The sequence below is a fragment of the Podarcis filfolensis genome (assembly GCF_964270895.1).
Source record: "Podarcis filfolensis genome assembly, chromosome: 10".
Lineage (NCBI taxonomy): Eukaryota > Metazoa > Chordata > Lepidosauria > Squamata > Lacertidae > Podarcis > Podarcis filfolensis.
The window spans coordinates 45,977,140-46,000,859 of record NC_139612.1 but is presented as its reverse complement, the minus strand read 5'-3'; the positions used below and the strand labels follow the sequence as shown (position 1 = coordinate 46,000,859).

At 45.1% G+C, this 23,720-nt stretch overlaps 1 protein-coding gene across 4 annotated transcripts in view; it reads left to right on the top strand.

Moving 5' to 3' along the window:
- Nucleotides 1-23,720, top strand: part of LOC310743558 (TGF-beta-activated kinase 1 and MAP3K7-binding protein 1) — a 54,632-nt gene that overhangs the window by 17,557 nt on the left and 13,355 nt on the right. For 2 of the 4 annotated variants that reach the window (XM_083573890.1, XM_083573889.1), the window contains exons 2-3: nucleotides 8,015-8,252; nucleotides 13,999-14,144. In XM_083573890.1, the coding sequence (XP_083430016.1) occupies nucleotides 8,015-8,252; nucleotides 13,999-14,144 (384 nt within the window). Of the gene's footprint in view, nucleotides 1-8,014; nucleotides 8,253-13,998; nucleotides 14,145-14,802; nucleotides 19,255-23,720 lie in introns of those variants that run through there. The other 2 variants (XM_083573893.1, XM_083573892.1) reach the window with 2 other exon arrangements.

Sequence of the window (23,720 nt, the reverse complement as noted above, 5' to 3'; positions counted from 1 at the left end):
AATGAAAGCTTGAACATTCAAAACTCAGGATCATTGTATTTGACAAATACCGCTTCATATTCCCACTAGGATAGTTCTTACTTTGTTTGAAAAAATAGCAAAGAAGTCATTGTTCCTTCGTAATGGCATCAAAATCCCTCCAGCATACGGTTATTGGGTCCAGAGCTCAGGATTCCTCCAGGGCTTTGGTTACACACAAGGCAGAAATGACAAGTTGTCTTGTGATAACTTAAAGGCCAACCAATTTGTCAAGGTGTCAAGATTCATGGATTTAAAGTCTATTTCCCCCAGATGCAGGAAGTGTTATCCTGAGTTGCAGGTACATTGTTGGAGTTCTTTAGGCTCTGCTTTTTGCAGTTCTGCAGAGACAGGAGAAGCCACGCCTGCCAGATCCTACACCTACCCCAAATGAAACTTTTAAGGTGCAAGAGCTCTCTTAGTGTCTGAACCTTGTACACCATTTAGCATTGTATCAGAAATACAGATCAGCTTCCAGACTGCCATCAGATGCAATAAGAGCTGATGGTTCTCTGATTTAAAAAAGAGAGAGCAGCAAGCAAACTCTGTTCCATGAGTACAGTTGACTTTGGAATTATCAACACAAAAGAAGGGGGATTGAGAGAGACTCTTGCTTTAGTCAAATCAGGCAGACAAGTCTCCAGGTAATGACTATCCTTGAGGATTGCCCAAGGCAGGTGTATGGGTCATTAGCATCCATAGCAACAGTGGAACGTACCTGCAGTCTTATTTTTCCTGCAAAGCGTTCTGCCAGCTATATGTCTTGTGCTGTTCAGTCACAAAAGCCAGCCAATTACGAAAACATTGCAGTGCTTTTGAGAAATATTATATGCCTTTCCTGCATCCCACCAGCTGGAGTTATCCTGGGGTATAGGGGCAACTTCTGTGAATCTTCCCTGAGGTTTTATGAACAGCAGCAGTAGAGCCATCAGATCAGACCCCTCCAGATGTGTTGGTCTAAAGCTCCCATCAATGCCAACCAGTGTGCCCAATGGTCAGGGATGATGAGAATTGTGGGACATTAACATCTCCCTTACACTGGGCCAGTTGAACATCTGGACAAGGGGTGGGGAACATTTGGCCTTCCAAATATTGAACCACAACTCCCATCAGCCCCAGCAAGCATGGCCAGTGGCCTGGGATAATGGGAGTTGTAGTTCAGCAACAGGTGGAGGGCCAAAGGTTCCTCACACGTGAACTAGCCCACTGGGTTGGGTTGTACAGTTCAGTCTGTCAGGATGTTAGCTGTGCTGAAGGAAGGAAGCCAGGCAGCAGCTCTCCAGAGGCTCAGACAGGGGTCTTCTCAGTTGCCTGATTCCTGGTTGTTCAAACCAGAGAAGCTAGGAGTTGATCCCGGGACCTTCTGCGTGCAAATCATGTGTTCTGCCGCTGAGCTCTGCTCCCTCCCTGCAACTCGCAATCGAGATCTCTCCTGCGGAGAGGGATATTATTATTGTTCCCCAAGGCTGACAGGTCCACAGGGCTCTTGTCTCTTCCAGATTTGCATGGAAAGAACAGTTCCCCCGCTGTGCCTTTTTCCATCTTAGAGCTGCAATGATAGGAGAAGTCCTGCCTGGTATAAATTATTCTTCTGAGCGGCTCTTAAAGGTACAAGAGCAGACTTGGGATCGGACCGCCTTACATGCTCCCTCCTTGTTTTTTCTTCTTCTCTCTGGCTAGGTGTGATAAAGATTGCTTAAACGCAGCCTTTCCCAGCCTAGTATTCTGCAGATGTTTTGAACTGCAAAACCCACCAGCCCCTGCCGTCACACCTGTCCCAGCTAGAGCTGTTGGGAGTTGCCCAAAATATCTGGAAGGTCTCAGGTTGGCAAGGGGTGGGTCACAGTAAAGCAGCTGCTTTTGTAAATGTAGCCTTAGACTAGGCCACAGTGGGATCCAGTCCTGGTTCCAGATGAGTCTTCCAAGGGAACAGAAATGGCTCTGTGTGCTTCGTTCATTGGTGCTGATCTCTTCCAGCGGGTGGTAAACCAGCTAATGCTATGGGATCAGCAGTTAAGCTGGGGGAGTGGGCAGCGGATAGGGGCCAGATGCAGCAGCTTGTAAATACCATTCAAAGGCAAGGAACAAACAGTGGAAGGAGAGTAGACCGCAGTTCACATCCTTATCAGTTTGCTGCAGTTCAGTCGCTTGCTCTCTGCGGGCCATGAAATGTTTTTACTGTTTGCCTGTTTGAGGGGCGTGCTAAGGAGGTATTTAAATATATCCGAAACAACTAATTGCTTTGAAGAGCATTGGTTCAGATTGAGAAATGGAACTTGCGTTCACCCTGCCTTTTCCTGGCAGCTCCATGTGTGAACTATGGTGGTTCCACATAGTGGTGCAAGCCAAGTAATTTTTGACTCTGGACTTCATGGTTTCACCAGCGGAGGGGACAGTTTTCAGTCAGTGCCAATGTGTGTTGCTTCATTTCCTTCCAAATGTTGCAAGGCAGCCCAGCTGTCTTTGGGGCTCCTTCTGCGCATTCTGCTGAGTGGAACCCCAGACTTTTGCCCTGAAGTCTTGCCCTTATGGCACCATTGGCTCCACACTGGCATTTGTTGCAGCAGTCGCATAACTCGGAAGGCTGTTGTACGTGTGTCTGGATCAAAGCTGCCCCGATGCATGTACTCCAGTGTATGCCATTCACAAGTTACCTGCTTGCTTTGGTTAACCTCAGTATTTCCAGTAGTGACTGTAACGTGTGGTGAACTGGCCAGCGTGCTCCTGCTGTCTGAGTTTCTTGGCGCTCGGGCTCAGTTCTGCCACCAAGCATGTCTCTGGGGGTGTAATACGGAATCCTCTTATCTTCAAAGTCCATATGGCACAATTTTGGATGGATGCAGCATAGACGTTTCTGAAAAGCATAGCTTGGGTTGGTTCTGCTCTCTTTCTATTCTAAAAAATGTGTACTTAACAGCATGGAGTAACTTAAGAAATCTGAAAAGCAGGATTGGGGCTGGAATCTGACCTCGCTTCCTCTCTCTCACAGGTTATTCCAGGTGATGGCTCAAGACGTATTATCAGGGAAGCGTGTGTGAAGCTTTGCTGGGGCACTCCGACTGATTCTGTGTGCATAATGGATAACATCATTTCTTAAAACAGTTAATCCAGCAGCATTTTTATGATAACAATAAAAGCTTCTTTTTTAAGCATATTTTTGGTGTATATGCCTTTGAGGTCTTTTTGATACTACAGTCGTACCTTGGAAGTCGAACGGAATCCATTCCAGAAGTCCATTTGACTTCCAAAACGTTCAAAAACCAAAGCATGGCTTCTGATTGACTGCAGGAACGTCCTGCAGCCAATTGGAAGCCCCGTTGGATGTTCGGCTTCCAAAAATAGTTTGCAAACCAGAACAGTCACTTCCATGTTTGCAACGTTCAGCAGCCAAAACGCTCGGGAACTAAGCTGTTCGAAAACTAAGGTACGGCTGTGTATGTTGTTAGGGAGTGGCCCTGATCCCAGATCTTCTGTGGTGGGCCCCATATTTCCTATCCCTTCTTCTCCTCTCCTTTATAAAAATAATTTTTACTTTGCTTGTAGGGTGGCTGGACACCATGCTAATGAGACCCTAAACTGCCCACCATCTTAATTTCCCAGAGGCATCTATATATCTAAATTGGCTTATGGAAATGTTATGGAAATTCAAGGCCTTTGCCCAAAGTGCTTCTAAGTACCCAACAATACCCTTGCTTCTAATAAAAATGTGTTTGTTGAACTGCTACCAAACACTTTCATCACCCTTAAAACATTACTTGCTTAATAGCCGCTCTTTGAGTCTGAAACTTGTTTTCCAAGAGATCTGCTAAATTCTGAGCATGGGTATCACCCAGAAGTGATTTATAGCTTTTTTAACATTTTGTTTTCAGTGGTGGGGAAACGCTATAAGGATGTGTTAACCATTAAATGTTAAATCTATATGTATGATTGAGTATATTACTTTATATTTATAAAATGGCTGTTATCCCAGCCTGAGGGATTAGGCTAGAAATAATGTTACTTTTATAAATGAAGTAAGAAATAAGAATACGCAAAGGGAGAAATAATCTCGTTCCTGGCTCTCTGGAGATACCCAAAGCTTGCAGCTGTGAATGGCTGAATAGAAATGAAATGGGAGTTGGATAATCTGTAGCCAGCAGTTTCCTCGTCTTTCTTGCTGTGAACTTGGAACTCTCTCTATATTTGGCAAGTGGTCCTGCAAATGCAAGAAAAGCATTTGCTTTGTTCCATCCGGGGTAGATTTGATTATAAATCCAGCGAGGAATATTATGTAACAGAACAATTTCCTTTTCATAACTCAATTTATAAAATTTCAGCAAGGGAGATATTGTAGCAACCTCGTGACTGACGGGGAATCATGGTGAATTAAGGGCTGGGAGCAAAGAGGCATGCAGAGCCCAACTAAAAAACATAGTAGGATGGCGAGGGAGAATGACAAGAGTTCTTCCAATTGGTGCTCAAGGAACATTAATGGGCTGAGTTGCAGAGGCATCACATGATACTCAGGAGGGCTTAATAGCCTGCTGGAAATGGGTATCATGCTACAGGCATCACATGGCACTCAGAAGGTTCATCTACGCTAACTGCTCAGTTTACTGTGCAGTACTGGGGCCAGAAGGGGGGAAATCGCACGTTTGCATGCCTTGATTTCTGGAGGTGGCAATGCAAGGAGAATACAGTGGTACCTCGAGTTACAAATGCCTCAGGCTACAAATGCTTCAGGTTACAAACTCCGCTAACCTGGAAGAGTTACCTCGAGTTGAGAACTTTGCCCCAGGATGAGAACGGAAATCGTGTCCTGCTGGTGCAGCGGCAGCAAGAGGCCCCATTAGCGAAAGCACGCCTCTAGTTAAGAACAGTTTCAGGTTAAGAACGGACCTCTGGAACAAATTAAGTTCATAACCAGAGGTACCACTGTACCTCACCATAACAGTTTGCTTTAGGGAAATAGATGGATATGCAAAGTATTTTCCAAAGGAGTTGGCAAGCAGAGTAAGGAAGCTATGGGGGGCAGTTAAAATGGTAAAGGATGCTTAAAATTGCATCTTCTGGACACTGGAATTCTTCCCCAGACCTCATCGGAATTTAAAGTCTTCACAATGTACAGTATTCACTTTCACCAGGCTCCTGATCTGGTGCGTGTTGTGAGAAGGGTTTTTCTTCTTTCCCATGTGCATTGATCGGGTCAGGAGGCAGACAGCCAATTCATTCTGCTCCCAATCAATAGCTAGAAGTTCTCTTTTTTATAATTATTACGTGGCCAGATCATTTTTCATTGTTAGAAACAGGGTTTAGAAAACGGTTGCTTCAGGCAGACAGCTTCAAGGGAAGCACAGTTTGTCTCCCTTCTCTCTGTGAATAGAAAAGGAAAGAAAACCGCAGTCCAGAATTGAGTGGAGCAATTCTGACTTCTTAGTTCAGGTGTGGATGAACCATTATCAGTAGTGTTGGATTCTGTAGGCTCTGAGAAGCCTTGTCTGGGTTCTGGAAATAGACTCTTTCCATATCAAGGTATACCTCGGATTCTTCCTTTCCGCACTTGAAGTGCTTTTGAGCATATTTATTTAAGGAGTTCTATACCACCTTTTACCAAACAGTTGACAGGGCAGTTTGCAAATTCAAAGCAAAATACATAATATAAAATATCAAAATGGCAAACTAAAATAAGATTCAGGTAGGTAGCCGTGTTGGTCTGACACAGTCGAAATAAAAAAAGAAAAAAATTGTCCAGTAGCACCTCAGATGGTATTCTTCAGATGGGATCTGAAGAAGTGTGCATGCACATGAAAGCTTATACCCAGAACAAATTTAGTTGGTCTCTGAGGTGCTACTAAGGGACCACGTCTAAGGGACGTGGGTGGCGCTATGGGTTAAACCACAGAGCCTAGGACTTGCTGATCAGAAGGTCGGCGGTTCGAATCCCCGCAACGGGCTGAGCTCCTGTTGCTTGGTCCCTGCTCCTGCCAACCTAGCAGTTCGAAAGCACGTCAAAGTACAAGTAGATAAATAGGTACCGCTCCAGCGGGAAGGTAAACGGCGTTTCCATGCGCTGCTCTGGTTCGTCAGAAGCGGCTTAGTCATGCTGGCCACATGACCTTGGCCAATAAAGTGAGATGAGCACTGCAACCCCAGAGTTGTTTGCAACTGGACCTAACTGTCCATTCCCTTTACCTTTAAGGTGCTACTGGACAATTTTTAATTTTTTTAAATAAAATAAGAACTGTTTCAGCAATCACATAATTTTGCAATTCCTCTATTCTTCCTCACATTTCCTCTCCAACAAAGGCCTGGTGGAAGAAGTGTGTGTTTACCTGTTTCCTAAATGAAAGCAGCGATGCAGCAAGGTTCACCTCCGTGGGGAACTTATTCCAGAGTTTCAGAGATGTCACTGAGAAGTTGCAATTGCAGAACCCCTTGCTCTCTAGATCATCAATGGAACACCAAACGTTTCCCCTCCACTGTTCTTAAAGGACAGCGGATTGATATGGAATTCTATGGAGTTCTAATTAATTGTATTTCAAAATTATACGATATGAGAAATAAAACAAGCAATAACAATACAGTTACAGCATCTAGCACAGCACATTGGAAGGCAGAAAAAACAACAACATTAAGCAGTCTACCAAAACAATCAGCAATTTTCAAGTGGTCCAAGGGGTTGGGGGAATTGGGAAAGTGCAAACCCATTGCATTGGTGTGTGATTTTAGGGAGCCAATGTTTCAGAGGGAAATGTTTGCACATAGATGATCTTGTTGACAACTCCATGATTACAATGCTTGCAAAACTATATCTGAACGTTTTCCAGAGGTACAGTCAGGTTGTCTATATACTGGGATTGCTGAGTGACCGCAGATGGGGAGGTAGAACACCTCCCCAGTTTTACAATCACTACTCTGGGTCTTAATCTGTATAAAAAGCCTTAAATAGCTTGGGAGCAGATTACCTTAAGTTACCACTGCCTCCCAAACAAGCCCATCGTATTATTAAGACATTCCTCAAATGGACCCTCTTCCCCCACCCCATCAAATGTCAGGCCATCGGAGGCCTGCGTGGAAGCTTTTTCAATGGCACCGCCCTGATTTAGTAACTGTCCCCACAGAGACTCTTCTGGTGCTGAGGCTGATGCCTTTCCAGTGCTAGGCAGACTTAAAAAACAAAAAACCACACAGCAATAGTTGCCGTGTGCTTTAGCATTAAATAAGTGAATGGGGAGTGGAGAACTGTAGCAGTAGTAGTTGTAATATTCAGCTAAGCAAAGGAAAGTAGGCGGTGGCAGGAATACTGAGCTAACAGAAGGAAAAATAGATTGCAGAGATGGCAGGTGGAAGACTGAGTGGGTGCTTGAATCGGGTGGCGAATTACTAGTTCTGGGTGACTTAGAAATAACACTGCTTCCGTTCTCAGGCATCTTCCAGCTGGATTAGCTACCAGCGATGGCTGAAAGCAAGGAGGGGTTGTTCAGATCTAGGGAGCTTCTAAAATAGTGCATTAAAACACCTGGGGTACAATCCAGCCACACACTGCAGCATAGTTAAGTCTTAGCTTGGCTTAATTTTGCCCAAGCTTTCCCTCCACCATAAGATCAGACCCTGTCTTATGTGTTTGAACCTTCCGAATTCCTGTTCTACAGGCTGTTTTATTCATTTTAGGTTACGTTTTTGTCTTAGCTGTCTTTTAATACTGTGTACTGTGTAGAGCAGGCATAGGCAAACTTGGCGCTCCAGATGTTTTGGGACTACAACTCCCATCATCCCTAGCTAACAGGTCCAGTGGTCAGGGATGGAGGGAATTGTAGTCCCAAATCATCTGGAGGGCTGAGTTTGCCTATGCCTGGTGTAGAGACTGGGGAAAAATATTAAAGGCTTTAGAAATGATTTTGAATAAATCTTCCATTTAAATGAGTTGGGTCTTACAAGTGCTTCTGCTTGGCTGGTTTGTATCCCCAGCATGTAGCGTGAAATCTTCTTAACCCCTCTCTCGCCTCCCCGCACCCAGCTCTTCTCCATCGTTGTGTTTGGCGGCATTGTGAACGAAGGCTACGTCAACCGGCCGGATGAGAAGGAAGAGTACTGCATCTTCAATCGCAACCAGAACGCCTGCAACTATGGCATCACCGTGGGAGTCCTTGCCTTCCTCAGCTGCCTTCTTTACCTGGCGCTCGATGTCTACTTCCCACAGATCAGCAGCGTCAAGGACCGCAAGAAAGCTGTGCTCTCTGATATTGGTGTTTCTGGTGAGCTCTCCAGCGGATCAGTACCGCAGAGGTTTCCATATGGATGGTTGTGTTTATACCATGGTTCTTTGTGAAGGAGGCTGCAGTCCTGTGCACACTTGCTGAGTGTATGTTTCATTGTCCACAGAGGGGCTTAGTAATGACGCCTAGGAATGGGCTGCACAGAGGCCTGTCTTATTTCATAAACTTACTGATAAGCCACCACAGTTGGAAATGCCTCCACCTCTTTTCCATCATCTTCATTTCCCCCTTCCAGTTTTTATTATTGGTTTGTCTTCCTGTTTCTCCCAATCGGGTTGGGGAGGACCCCTAGTTCAGTGGTGAATGGGGGAGATAGGTAATTTATAGATTTGATTTAACTGGTTTGATGGTCCTGTCCTTTCCTCCCATTTAGATGCTAATGGTTCAAAATAGGGTAAGCCAGCCCTGCTGCTTTTGGGAAGCGATCAGCTGCTCATTCTGTTGAATGAGGCCCTAGATCTCTGCCCCAAAGCCTTTCCTGACTGCAAAATTGTCCATGATAGGAGACAGCTTTGGCATGCAGAATGTCCTAGGTTCAGTCCCAAGCATCTGAGATGGCTGCTGTCAGTCCAGGGGTCTCAATTGTGAAACTGCTCCATACATTCCTATTTATTTAATTGTTTCCTATTTTATCATTTATCTGACCAGTTCTGTATATGTTCTTTGTCCAACGGACGGCAAATTGGTTCATGTCCTGGCTGACCTGTCTTCAGATAAGCCACTGGACCTGCAGTGTAACTTCTTCCGTGCTCAAGGACAAGGATCGATATCTGTACAGAACAAATTGATTTAAATGACGCCCACATAGATCAGGATCTGTCCCTGCAGAATAACTGCAAAATGTTAGTTCACGCTGCACTACACTAGTTGGCAAGACTGTCTTAGGCTCAGTAGTTTGCACCTGTCACTAGTAAGGTCACCAGTGAGCCAAGATTAACCCACAAAACGATCGTTGATTGGTCATGTTCATGTAAGCAAGAGTACACAAATAATTCCTGCAGCGAAAGACAAAATGACCTACAGGGGAGTTACATGTTAGTTTTGGGCTTGTTTCTGTAATGAATAAAAGTAGTTGGAGAGGTTTTCATCCCCTGCTCTCGCCCCAGTTAGAAATTTCATATTTTGCTTGAGAGCTCTTGGACAAAATCAGAAATGAGAATGGCAGCTTTCCAGACATTTTAAGTGCAGGGTGGTGGTGTGTTGGGTTGCAGAAATACCGTATTTTTTGCTCTATAAGACTCACTTTTTCCCTCCTAAAAAGTAAGGGGAAATGTGTGTGCGTCTTATGGAGCGAATGCAGGCTGCGCAGCTATCCCAGAAGTCAGAACAGCAAGAGAGATTGCTGCTTTCGCTGTACAGCGATCCCTCTTGCTGTTCTGGCTTCTGAGATTCAGAATATTTGTTTTCTTGTTTTCCTCCTCCAAAAACTAGGTGCGTCTTGTGGTCTGGTGCGTCTTATAGAGCGAAAAATACGGTGCCTCCTAATTGCTAATGAGCTTTTTCCACTCAAAACAGATATGAATCTAAAGTCACTCTCAAATACACCAAATTAAAGCCCCATTGTAACCAGTGTGCCATGTGCTTTCTGGGGGCTCTGAAGGACTCTGTCGAACTCCTGACTCTCATAGCAAGGCCCAAGTTATTTTCTGCTTCCTGTGAACCATAAGAACCAAACTGAAATGCAAGTGCAATGGGGGAGCAGAGAGGCAAGAGTCAGCCTGGGGCTGCGATGGCAGTTCTCTCTCAGCACAGGGAATAGTCTGCCAATGCAGCCACCAGGATCCTTGAAGTGGAACAGAAAACCGCTGCAAGGTTTTAGAGCTGGAGCAGCTTATGCGCACCTAATATTTTCAGCTCGAGGGTTGTAGAGCCAGGAGGAAAATCCTTGCGCTCATAACCACATCATCTTTTGTATGCCTGGCTTCTCTGGCTCTGGCTCTTTTCTCTCCCATCCCCTCCATAATTAATGCAGAGCTTCTTGTTTTGATGCTTTCCTCCAGTTCTCTCTTCATCTGTGATTTCATTATTATTTCTAGCCTGTTGTATGCGTCTCCTTGCTCCTTTCTCTCTCTCTCTCTCTCTCTCTCTCTCTCTCTTTCTCTCTTAAGCCTAGTTCTAATTCATGTGTGAGTTCTTGCTATGATTCATCCATCCTTTGTCTCTGTGAGCATCAGTCATACAAACAGGCAGGTGATTCTGACAACATGGTAAAAATGCCCATTGGATTGGGTTGGACCCTAGAGCTCCTTTCTGGCTGTGCATTGTAGGGGGAAATTGGTAGTGGTGAGCAAGTTACCTTTCAGAGAAACCAGCCTGCCATTACTGATCTTCTCAGCGAAGAGCTGACAAAGATCCAGGAATCCTCAAGGTTCCCTGGAATGCCATTTGGAAACTGCAAAAAGTGTTTCTCTGCCTTCTTAAGCCTTCTATCACCCAACTTCCAGCTATGAATATAAAGCTCTCTAGGGCATTAAACAAAATGAGATAAACACTCTCATTGCAAGAGGTGAATCCCAAAGAAAACATGGTTTAAAATAAATAAATGTCTATATAAAAAGAAAGGAGTAAATATATATATAGAAAAGGACTATATACGAACACGTACACACACACACCCCTTTCAGTTTATCCTGGCCTTTGACAGATATACATTGGCCCACCCTAGTCTCCTGATGTAAATTGTTTTATCTGGTTTTAATGCTGTATTAATATATTCTTGTAATCTGCCTGGGGACCTTATGGGTTTTCCAAGAAACCAGAAGGAGCTTGGCAATGCCCATGTCTTTCTTAGGTATGATAATAATACAGAGGACTGATTTATAAAAAGCACTTGGGTTCCAACATAGGATGGTGCCTTTTGAGAAGTAAATCAAAAGTGCCGGCAGGCAACACACATTATTTCATTAATGGTACAAACTGTTTCTCTTATTGTCCTTTAAGTAAATTTTCCACTCCTTCTTAAAACATCCTCTTCATTCAATAAACTGGATTCTAGCTCTCCTGCAGTTAATGACGTCAGCGTGAAAGGGACATTGGCTCAGTGCTGGTTCATTTTTCTGCTTGTAATTAAGTTTGCAAGCTTATCCAGGGACAGTTTTCTTTCCCTTTAGCAAGTTCCTTAGTGCAGCTAGGCAGCATACAGCCAGGAAGAGACTATATTAGTAAGGAGCACTCGGACACAGTGAAGGGTAATAAACGGAAGCAAATTTTAAACTTAATAGCTCAATCCTCCTAGCCATCATTACTTGGAAGTAAGTAAGTAAGTACACTTGCTTGTGAGCTAATAAGAGGCTGAATTAAGAAGTTCCCAGTTAAAATCTGGCCTCTGCTATGAACTTTAAACAAGTCCATATTGATTTCACTGGTCTTAATCTGAGTGAGTTGGCTGGATACCCCTTGCAGTACTTCATATGTTCTCAAGAACAATATGAATGCTGAGCTTTATTATTATAATGTAGTCTCTACTTTAAGACTGAAGACGGAGATAGCTTGGAAGGAAGCTGAAAGTCGTTTCAGAGATTCCACTTATTATGGTGTACCTATACGTTTCTTTTGTCTTAAGGTGTACCTATATGTTTCTTTTGAAATACTAAAACCTGCAAAACCTGTTTACCAGTGGAGGACGTGGGAGTGAGGCAGCCACCGCTCTTCTAAACTGCCTTCAGTGCTTTGAAAAACACATTGGTTTGGAGCTAGACTTAGTAATACGTAGAGTAGATCCACTGAAATCAAGCAGGCTAGCAAGTCCAGCCCATTGTCTGTCTCATCATACACAAGGCTCTGTTTCTATATTTCTAGAGTGGTTTTTCTTTCTTTCTTACTGCTTCCTGGTGTTGCTTTTCTATGCATTCCTAGTGCATGTACAACTCTTCTGGGTATAAAGGCCAGCAACCAGGTCATACCAGGGACCCTTCAAAAGTATGAAAAGATTCAATGACACATTTTCTCCTTTAAAACAAACAAGCAAGTCCTGGGCTTTTGGCAAGACTCCAGTAGCTGTGTATGCAGTCTGGAGTTCTGCTGCAGTTGATTTTGGAGCTGTTCATCCTTCAGCTTCCAAATACAATGTTTAATTGTATGGCTCAGTTCTGCAGAGAGGCTGCATTTCAAGAATAAATGAGCAATTGGCGCTTCTTTTTTTGATGCCCAATGAATTAAGTGGACAGACCCATTGGCCTTACTAGGTACTTGAAGGACTGGGGATGGTGCATTGGACCCTTGACCCAGATTTGCAATAAATAAATAATGCACATGTTAATTTTTAAGCAAATAAAGATGGCAGGTGGCTGTCACCTGCACTGTGCTTTGCAGTTTGCCCAGCAGTACTGTAAGCAAAGGGGTTTTTTTTAAAAAAAGAGAAGGGGAATGGGTGACATATCTCACAGCTAGAGGAGGACCAGGAGGACCCAGCCTTCCACCAAGCCCTGGGTCATCTGGTGATGAAGAGCCAGGATCCTGCAAATAGGCCAAGGAAGGGCCATCCATACACAAGGGTGAGATCAGCCTCCTACTTTGAGGCTGAACAGGTCCCAAACCTGAGGAAAAGGTGGCGCCTCAAATGCCAGATGAAACCCTGGCTTTCCTGGAGAAGTGCTCAACTACAGGCAAGGGATCCTCAGGAGTAAATGGATAGATGTCTCCTTGGGCATAAGGCTCTCTTCTCTGGAAGCAAGGGGAGCTGAGAGAAGTGGACAAAATGCCAGGCAATTCCTTTGGATATATCCACTGTGCAGGGATTTCACTGCTGCTGAAACTGCCTTCCCTCATCACTCCAGAGCATGGGTAGGCAAAGTAAGGCCCGGTGGCCGGATCCGGCCCAGTTGCCTTCTAAATCTGGCCCGCGGACAGTCTGGGGATCAGTGTGTTTTTGCATGAGTAGAATGTGCCCTTTTACAGTATTTAAAATGCATCTCTGGGTTATTTGTGGGGCCTACCTGGTGTTTTTACATGAGTAGAATGTGTACTTTTATTTAAAATGCACCTCTGGGTTATTTGTGAGGCATAGGAATTTGTTCACTCCCCCCACCCCACCCAAAAAATCTAGCCCCCCACAAGGTCTGAGGGAAAGTGGACTGGCCCACAGCTGAAAAAGTTTGCTGACCCCAGCTCCAGAGGATGTCACTTCCTCACTTCTTTCATTTATTATTACATTTATACCCTGCCTCTACTCTGTGGTGGTTTAACAGTCACTCCCTCTTCCCAAGGAACTCTGGGAATTGTACCTCTATGAGGGGACTGGGGGTTTCCTCACAACTCTCAGTTCCCTTAACAAACTACACTTCCCAGGATTCTTTGGGGCAAGGGGAGCCACGTCTGCTTAAAGTGATACGATGCTGCTTTAGATGTATAGGGAAGTTGGGGCCTAAATGTTATGAGGCAACTATGAGACTGAGAAGGTGATAATTTTGCCTTTTAACCTGCAGTTCCATATCAAATGCCCTTGCAACAGGCTACTCAATTGGACTTTGTCCCAGTATGTGAAATAGATTTGTAGGGCAGCCTTCCTCAACAAGATGCCCCCCAGATTCTTTGGACTACAACTCCCATCAGTTGACTACAACTCCCATTGAGCTGATGGGAGTGTAGTCCAAGGCTTCTGGAGGGCACCTGGTTTGCAAAGCCTGCAGTAGGGTATTTGCTGGCTGGGGGAATGCAACACCTTCAAACTCACTTAAACCTTGTCCTCCCTTGTCCTCCTCCTTCTTTTGATGGTGGTTTTTCACAGGCTTGTGGGCCTTCCTCTGGTTTGTCAGCTTTTGTTTCCTGGCCGACCAATGGCGTGTTTCAAAGAAAGAAAACAACCCATTCAACGAAGGAGCAGATGCTGCCCGAGCAGCCATTACGTTCTCTCTCTTTTCCGTCTTCACCTGGGTGAGTAATACAGGCCCAGACCTGGCTAGCGAGCTATGGATGTCATTCACACACCATCCTGTTGTCTCCACTTCCAGTCTTACTAGATGCAATGCAGTTCCCTCATTTCAGGCTCCAGCTCCACCAACTAGGAAGTCACCTTACGAGCCAAAATAATCATTGGCCGGAAAAACAAACAAACGTTGGACAGTTTCACCGGCCATACATTTAGTTGCCCACATCTCTTTGAAACCTAACAGTCCACAACCACATAGGAAACCCAAAGAAAAGATGTAGCCAGAAACCGCACACCAAGTGCCTCGAGTAACTATGGCAGGGAGGTCATCAGAACATAAGATGAGCCTGCTGGATTTGCGTCACACAGACCTCCAGGCAGCAGCCCACCTGACAGGAAACTAGCATAGTGACTGCTCCCTACCAGGTGAGCTGCCTCTGGATGAAGGGAGGGGGTCAGTTGCCCTTGACAATTATGCCAAGAGCGAAAGGAGGCCCTCCAGTGGCATCCCAGCCCTTCCCCTCTGCCAAAGAGACCTTAAACACCCTTCCCCTTTTGTTCCACGGGAGTCCTTATTTCAGTTCCGGGGCCTTGCTTATGTTCCTTCACCAGCTCTCTTCTCTCACGCCCACCCACCTCTTCCTTCCTGTTCTCTCCCTACAGGGCATCCTGACCTTTCTGGCCTTTCGGAGACTCGGAGAAATTACTTTTCAGGAAGAATACAACACACTGTTCCCTAGCTCCCCGCCAGTGCTCCCCTAATCCCAGCCCCCATTAAAAATGGGCATATCGGGGAGGAAATTTTGGAGTGAAAGTATTTCTGACTTTCAGTCTCAGGGGCAGGAAGGAAGATAAGAGAGAAAGAGGAATAAAATATACGCAATTTGTGCAGCTGATGGGGTGAGGGGAGAGAGAGGGAGGGAGGGAGAGACCACCAGCACCCCTTGGAATTGTGGAGGGCTTCACCTATCCCCTACCTCTTAAATAGTTCAAAGTACACCTGCATACTGTTCAGGGTTCCCTCTTTTGTGCCTTCTCTGCTGTGCCTTCTCCCCAAATAACTAATGCCAAATAACAACCATGTGCCTTTCTCTCTGCCTCAGTCCTGTCTTAATATGTTTAACCATGATGGGTCACTGCTGAAATCAAACTTCTGTTTCTCCTCATGTCCTCTTGGCTCTCTCTTCTCCGGGCACAATCTCCAAGCTGACTATGTCACATCCACACCAAGCATTTAAAGCACTCCTATACCACCTTAGCTGTCATGACTTCCCCCAAAGGATCTTGGGAGTTGTGGTTTACCAAGGGCTCTGACCTCACAGACCTACAATTTCTAGCATCCTTAGCAGACTACAGTTCCCAGGATTCTCCATGGCTGTTAAAGTGGAGCAAGCGTGCTTTAAACCTGTGGTGCAGATGTGACCTGTGTCAGAGGGCAGCTGAAGAGCCACAATCCCTGCACCTCCCACACTCTTTGTTTTGCCAAACAGCATTCCACAAACAAAGGTTTAGTGATGGAGCCGGGCCTCTGCACAGCTGCCTTGAATGGCCGTGCGGTTGTGTGTGCGTGTGTAAAATGTCAGTCTTCCTCCGATCCCTAATCCGTAGTCACCCAGGGCAAGTCCTTGGAAAAATCAGATACCTTTTCCCCCCAAGCCACTGCTGCCATTCCCATGCTGATGCTGCCAAACTGGCTACCCAGCCCTGCACTGATTCTGCCACCCCCTTGAATGAGCAGGAAATTGGCCTGGGCTGAAGCCCTCAACAAACCTAGTCTTAGTAGAGGCCTTGTGTGCACTAAACAAGCACATCCAATCCCAGAAAGAGGCGCCGCCTTCTGTGTGGTGAATTGGAGCACCCACATTAGTCTGCTTCTGTCAGACTTTTTCATGACAACAGCGAGATACGTACAACAGGTTGTGGAAGCAAGCCTTCTGCCAAATCATCTCCCACTGAAATGAGTTCCTCTCCCCAGTTGCTCTCTCTCTGTGGCTTCTTTCTTGAACTTGTACTCTCTCTAGAGTGTGCCAAATCTTCTTCTTGCTTTAGGGTGTATTTGCGTTTTAACTTGTTAATTACGGTATGTCTCATGCGCTAAGTTAATGTCTTGTGCACTAACCACTACTAATCCGGCTTCTGTTTGTTTCTCCTCGGTATGCTTCCCTTCTCCCCCCCCCCCGCCCCCACCAAATGCCCTTTCCCTTCCGGAAACCTCTCCCGCACTGCCGCGTCCTCCCTTAAAGGTGGGCCAGTCGTTCCTGGCATTCCAGCGATACCAGCTTGGCGCCGACTCAGCCCTCTTCTCCCAGGACTACACGGACCCGAGCCAGGAGGCTGGCATGCCTTACGCTCCCTACGCAAACGAGGATGACACTATAGATAGCATGGGGACGTACCAACAGGCCCCTTCGGCAGATGCATTTGATGCTGAGGCACAGGGGTACCAAGCCCAGGACTACTGAGAGACGGTGGAGCCCTCCCCCTCCCTCCCCCTCTGCCCGCTCCCCTCTGCCACCAACAAGCCAAGGTGCAAAACAAGACACAGGTGCATCAGAGTCAGAGGGGGCTCTTGGCCGCTCTCCAGCCTTCTAGGGTCTCTGTTTTTATTTCTTATTTTTTAAAAACAAACAAACAGGGTGGGTGGGGAGAAGCAACAGCCCCGACACCTCTTCCCCACTTCTGAATTCGCCACCCAAGCAAAATTGTTGAATGCAAAGTGTTTTGCGGTCCATTCTGCAGAGCAATGTCGCCCTCTCTTTGTAGGAGAAGCTGCCGAGGGCAGGAATTCACCCTTTTCTGTAGGGGGGGATGGGGTGGGGGAAGCACGGCTGCAGGGCAAGTGGGGGGGGGGGAAATGACTGGCTGAGATAGTAACCGAGGCTGACATGTCTGTGTGTGAGTAGTGAGAAGAGAGAACAGGACTTAGACGGGTAGGCAGACCTGGGAGAGTGAGTGAGCATGCAGGCATGCAAGCAAGGGCGAGTGATGTGTAAGCTTTGTGTGGTATCAGTGATATCAAATAGGGCTGTGATTTGCCCTTTACCTGAAATTACAAAGATTCACATCCATTCCTTGCCAGAGTTGACAGTATTGAGCTACAAAAGGATACTCGCTTCGCTAAATTTCACAAACATTTTGACCCCGATAAGAGTGCTTGTTTTTTCTAACTGGGTATGTAAAGCTTTTATAACAAGCATGTATTGTGCTTGGGTGCTCGCTCAGCTTGCATTTTTGGAGAAGCCATTGGGAGCCCCCAACTGCAGTCTGAGCCTGTGGCAGAGGTATCATGCGACTGCATCGCTCAGAGCAAAGTGCAGGTCAAAGTTAATCCCAGTTGAAAAAGTACAAAGTGGCTGTGAGCATTTGTTTTGGGTACGAGGCAGCTCTTTATTCCTGGGAGAGGAATATAATTCTCTACCCATTCCATGGCAAGCTAACACATGGTCTGATGAACTGAGATCATTTGCTTTTTGTTTGTTTTTAATGGAGGAAAAGTGTTGAGAACCTGCAAGGAGGTCTGCAAGGAAATTTTTCCAGCACAACCAAAATCCACAGGAACATGTAGTTTTAAAGGAACATGTAGTTTTAAATGTTACTCCAGCTGTGTCTCATTTATGACTCAACACAGGGTTGGACTAGAGTGAAGTGGGATCCCAAATCCAGGGCAGAGGCGATTACATGGGAGAGATTGCCATAGGCTTACATAGTGCGGAGCAAAGTTCAATAGGGAAAATAGCTACCTACAATGGTTTGGAAGTTCTTGGCAAAAAGGCTTAGATTATTTGTAATCTGGGCACATCAGAGCACTGGCAGAAATGGTTCAATGTGCCAAAATTCCCGGAAAATATTAACCCATCTTCACCGTGTTGTAAATCAAGCTTCCATTGAGCAAAATTATTGTAGCTTTGTTGTAGCTCATTAGAAAGCTCCCTGCTTCCAAAGCTGATTTTTGCTCTTGGTTTATATGGAATTTGTCCTTCTGTACAAAGTATCGGGGAGAATAAGCCACACCTACAACTTGATCCAATACACGTTTACTTGGAAATAAGCCTCAGTCAATTCAGGGAGGCTTACTTTTGAAAAAATGTGTCTATTGGATTACATCCTAAAGGTGTTTTTGCACATACACATATAATGAACTTCTAAAAAGAGGTGTATCAGAACCTCCCTGCAGGCCACATGTAAAGCATCAGTTAACACAGGGCCATGTTAAGATGTCAGGGTCAGCTGCATTGGACTAGATGATCCTCAGGGTCCCTTTCAACTCTATGATTCTATAATTTACTTGGTGTGCAGTGTAGTAAAGCAGAAGTTATTTACTGTAGGGTCTTCCCCAACCTGGAGCCTTCCAGATGTTACAAGCTACACCTCCCAACATCTCCAGCCGACATAGCCAAAGATCAGCAATGATGAATATTCCAAAACATGCAGAGGACTCTAGTCTGGGGAAGGCTACTTTACTACACGTTAACTTGTCACGTAGAAGTACCCTCTGTGACTGCAATCCTTGAGATGAACAACAACATGGAAGAGAAAGAATTAATGGGACTGGCTCGCATGGACACTGGGCTATTCAAGCTTACAACCATGGCAGCCTTTGCCAAGTGGGATAAAGAGACCGTCTCTTCCACTGGACAAATTCCCTAGCTTTCCTGGAATTAAGAGGGAAGCCAATTTAGCTCCAGGGCTGAGCAGACCATCTGTCACCCCTGCTATCTTTGGGCTCAAGAAGAATGAAACCAGAGTTTCCATTTGGTGAACACATTGTCACGCTGGGAGAAAAGACAGTTGGTTGTGTTAGTAAACTAGAGCCTGACTATTCTAGATTGGGTGGGATAAGTGAAAGTGCCTGCACTGTGTTATGATCATCTTCCGTTAACCCTGCATGAGCTAAGCATTCAATAAATGGTTGAGAGAGCTACAAAGAGAACACACCCCTTGCTTCTAAAATCATCTGTGGAAGCACATTGACATCACAGCACTATCTTTTTTCAAATTAATCTATTTGAAATAGTTACAAGCTTTCCCGTTCGCTTCTTGTAGTTGTTATTCCTGACCAGATGAATAATCATTCAATCTGTAGATAGCTATGCATTAAAACATTTGGTAGAAAAACCTCCCATAGCTCTTTATATGTATCTGATCATTTCAGCATTACCAAAAAAGAAAATAAAAAAGCTGTGTTGGCCATTTGTATTTTCACATAAATAGGGAAATATAATGTGAAAAGTGACCCAAAGTGAGTAGGGTGGTGGCATTTGTTTGCCCTAGACACTCTGCTGCCTTCTGAATCTTAATCTCTTGGTTCCTGATAGCTGGCACTCAGTTCATGTGGCTCTGTAGCTCAGGCATGTTACCTTAAGAGTTTCATGCTTTCAACATCCCAGGAGATAATTTCCTTGCTGGTCAGCTGTAAGACTTAGTGAGCTAAGGACTATATAGTTATGATGAGATCTATGGATTTCTACACCAGAACATCACAAACCAAGGCCCTGTAAATGTTTCAGTCTCCTCTGGGTGATTGCTTGCCAGTGGAGTATCGTAATGCAACAAGAAGTAGGCAATCTTGTTAAAAGAATGTTTTATATGTGCTCAGAGCCACAGTGGCTGCATAAAATCATCTGTGGAACATAATTAGCAAACACCAACTAGTTCCTCACTTATTAATCATCCATTTGTAGAAATGCTTGCCTGCTTCCAGTTGCATCATCATGCCCCAGTGACAAGCATTTTCCCAGAGCCAGTCTAAAGAAAACGTTTTTTAGGACGTCTTGCAGTTGACTGGTAAGAAATATATCCTAGAGGAAGGCACACAACAGGCCTGAAGAACATTTTGATTGTAGCATTACAATTTAGAGATCAGGAACAGAGCACTACCTGTCAAGAATGCAGGGAGCGCATAGCTCTGAGCCCAGAATGAAGAATCAGTGCTCACCTGAATATGCCGCACTAGTTCCGATACTACATAGTCCTTCTCCTATGTAAAGAGAAGCCTGCTTTGGGTCTTCATATTGCTGAAAGCATCAGATGCAGTCACCTGAATTTTATGAAGCTCCCACAATCTTGGTCTTTAACGTATGTATAATTGGCCTTGCCAACGTGACAGGAATAGTTTGACCAATTTGTAGCCAAGTCTCTAAGCTGATGCCCTCCAGGTGTTTTCGACGTAGTGCTGGCTGGGGCTGATGGGAGTTGTAATTCAAAATACCTGGAGGACACCAAGTTGGAAAAGGCTGCCATACATTTTTTTAAAACGTAAGCAAAGAACAGTGTTTGAAGCAGATGTCATTTCGCCACTGTTTCACTTTGTCAGGACCCAGCTAGGAAAAAGATAACTGAATAAGACACAGCTGTGGCATCAAGAAAGAAGCCTTCCTTTAAATAGCATGTTGTTATTTAAATTGAGAAGACATGGGACCTCTCTCAAGGGATGCAATGGGAAGGAGCCAGTGCAGTGGCAATGGGTCTTCCTCTGGTGTGTGGTTTGCATGTTGGTGTGAGTGTGGGTGTGTGGAATTGCCTCTAGATCCCCTCTGTTGGTACCTCCTTTCTAGAGATCCACTAAATACTGTGTGTGGCTAGAAGCCGGCAGGGAGTGAGACAAGGGGTATAATAGCCTGTTACTCATAAAGCACAAAGAGGAACAAAGTCTCTCGCTTTATGATCCCAAGAGAAAGCAATATTGTACAGGGCTTGAGGGAGGGGAAAATGTTCTCCATCCCAGAGTTCCTCTTCTATTGGGATGGCCTAATATTTAGGCTTGCGGGTGGGTGGGCATTTTACTGAGTGGGTTTCTTTATAACTGTGGTCAAGGAGAGGTCTTTTCTTCATCTCTCCCCCTGGAGGGAAAGAGAGAAACATGGGATTGGAGGGTAGGGAGGGGGGAGGAACCCAGTGTTGCAGCAAAGTTTTATGGGAGTCCATTGCATGCTTTTCACGTGGGGGTGGAAAGGGAGATGGTCCATTTTTCAACATCTGTTCTGTTAGCAGATTTATAAATGGGTTTTGCCTTGGGGTATAGGCCAAGACTGTGTTAAACTACATACGTAAAAACCGAGTCCTAACTTGTGCAATGGGGATTGTTTTTACATCTCCTTCCCTGCCACATATGGATAGATTCCTAAGACCAAACAGAAATGCTTTTCCCGGTTATGCACAACACACTCACAAAACTACGAGAATACCCTGCACATCACTCTGGTGGAATATGTCAAGTTCAGGGGGTCCCAGTCCAAGAAGAAAGCATGTAAGGCCATGGATTGCAATTAGTGCTGGGACACCTGTAGAATTGTTGTTACCATGTGTGATAAAACTTTCACCTGGAAAGAAAACTAGGTTCTACTCCTGTCCTGGCCAGTGTCCCATCTTGGCCTTTTCTCCTTGCTCTTTGATGATTCCCAGTTAGTATTTGTTGGTATATTTTCTGTTTTAACTGATTGGTGCAAGAACAATCGTTTTGGGTACGTTCACAGCAGTTTTAATTGCACAAAGAGTGTCCATATAGCCAGAAAATGTGTGTGACGATGCTGGTTAACATGCTGTGCAAGCCCATCTGGGCATCCTTCAGTGGGCCAGGCATTCCATGCATCTGAGGAGATAATTCTGGATACCCAGAAATTGCACTCCAGTGATTGGTGTTTGATTATGTGCTGGAATATCTTTGTATCCTGTGAAGCTACAGTCTAGCACTGTGTTGCACATAAATATTTGCCATATATGATTACTGCAAACCATTTCATAGTTTATAGAGCAACTGAATTATACCAGTCTTTCCCTCAGTCAGCACGTCAAGTGTGAAGGACCAATGAGCATCACTTGCACATAGCGGACATGCAGGGAGCTGGGATCAAGTGTGGCTTCCTGATACATCCCTGTGTGTGTGTGTGTGTGTGTGTGTGTGTGTGTGTGTGTGTTACCAACACACGCCTGCCTTTCACACTTTGTGTTTCCCATGGGAAACTCTTGACATAATCTTGTGAGTCAAATGTGAAGCAGTTCTAAATTGATGCTATTAAAAACCCATTCTCATTGCGCTTGGATACTGCATGATGCTTCTGTAGTGTGAATGCACCCTACAGCTTTGAGTTACTCAGACTCATGGAATGTAAGCCATGCGCACAGAGAGAAATATTGTTAAGCACATGAGACATCTCCCTGTCAAAACAGTACTGTCAACCAGGGCCGTCCAACTTCTGACCCACCAATCCAAATGTGGCCCACCACCAGCCTGGTAGTGCGCCCTTCAGGTGTTTTGGGTCCCAAGCGGGCATCAAAACCAAGAGTGTTTATTGAACTTACTGGCTTGAGATCTGTGTTTACTGGTTGATGAGTTGGAAGTTCTGTGTGTCTACTGTAGTCTTTTAAGTGCCCTCCCCAACCATCTCTAGATAGAGGCCCTTCTGATGCAGCAATATCCAAGAGTGCAAACCAGCTCAGTGTCATTCCAGTTCCTTAGCCAATGCAGCAAAAATAAGGTCTCCTTTCAGCTCCAGATAGGCACATGAACTTACTTCATTCACTTCTCGCACATCTTGGGAATAATGGAAGAGAGACTCGCTATTTGATGCTGCCAGTCCCCCATAGCTTCACATACACGTGGGCAGAACCTCGTATGCCTAGACAGGCAGTCTGGTCTTAGGAATCTAAACTGGAACATGTTTGAAAATACGAAATCATAGACCTCAGTTCATTTTGCCTCATGCAACGCACACAAAGACTTGTTCTGACATTCTCGTTGCTCCTGGGGCGTTGATAACATCGTGGGGTCTCTACAGCCCTCATCTACAGCATTACTGCCTCTGTATAGTATATATATTATATATGTATAATATAAAACTATGCATATGTATATGCATACATATGTGACAATGAAAGGGTGGCCTGCTCCATACAGGATCTACAAAACGTCCGGTGAACTACAAGCCCTACCCCAACTGGCCCATTTTCTCCTCCAGTATGTCTCCCTCAACTAACATAAACCCTGCCACCCTGGCACCTGTGTTTACGACGTCCTGTATATTTGTGGTTAAAAAAAGTGAAGGTGGTAACTACTGGTGTGTCTTATCAATAAAGTTATTACATTCAAAAACAATTGTAATGGTGGTGTTATGATTTCTTCCCCCTGGGTTTAAACGTTACATTGATCATTTATATCTGCATTTGAAAACCTTGTACAGTGTGTTTTTCCACACATCTGCACCGTATAATTAAAGCACTGGTTCACCACTTGTAATGGTTGCGTTTCCACTGCCCACCCCCCACATTCTTGTAAACTATAGTTTGTTAAGGGGGCTGAGAGTTTCTTAATTCTTGCCACTGGATTTCCCATTGAAAGAGCTTGTCCCATGAAGAACTTGCTCTCGGAGAGCCATTCTTAGCATAAGTAGACAGCATTGGGTTAGTCAATATGGTTTCCTCCAGATGACATTGGACTCCAACCCCCATCATCCCTAACCATTGGTGATGCAGAATGGGGCTGATGGGAGTTGAAGTCCAATAACATCTGGACAGCACCATGTGGGCTCCCTTGACTGATGATCTGACTCAGTGGAAGACAAGTGCATACGAAGTTGAGCAGTATC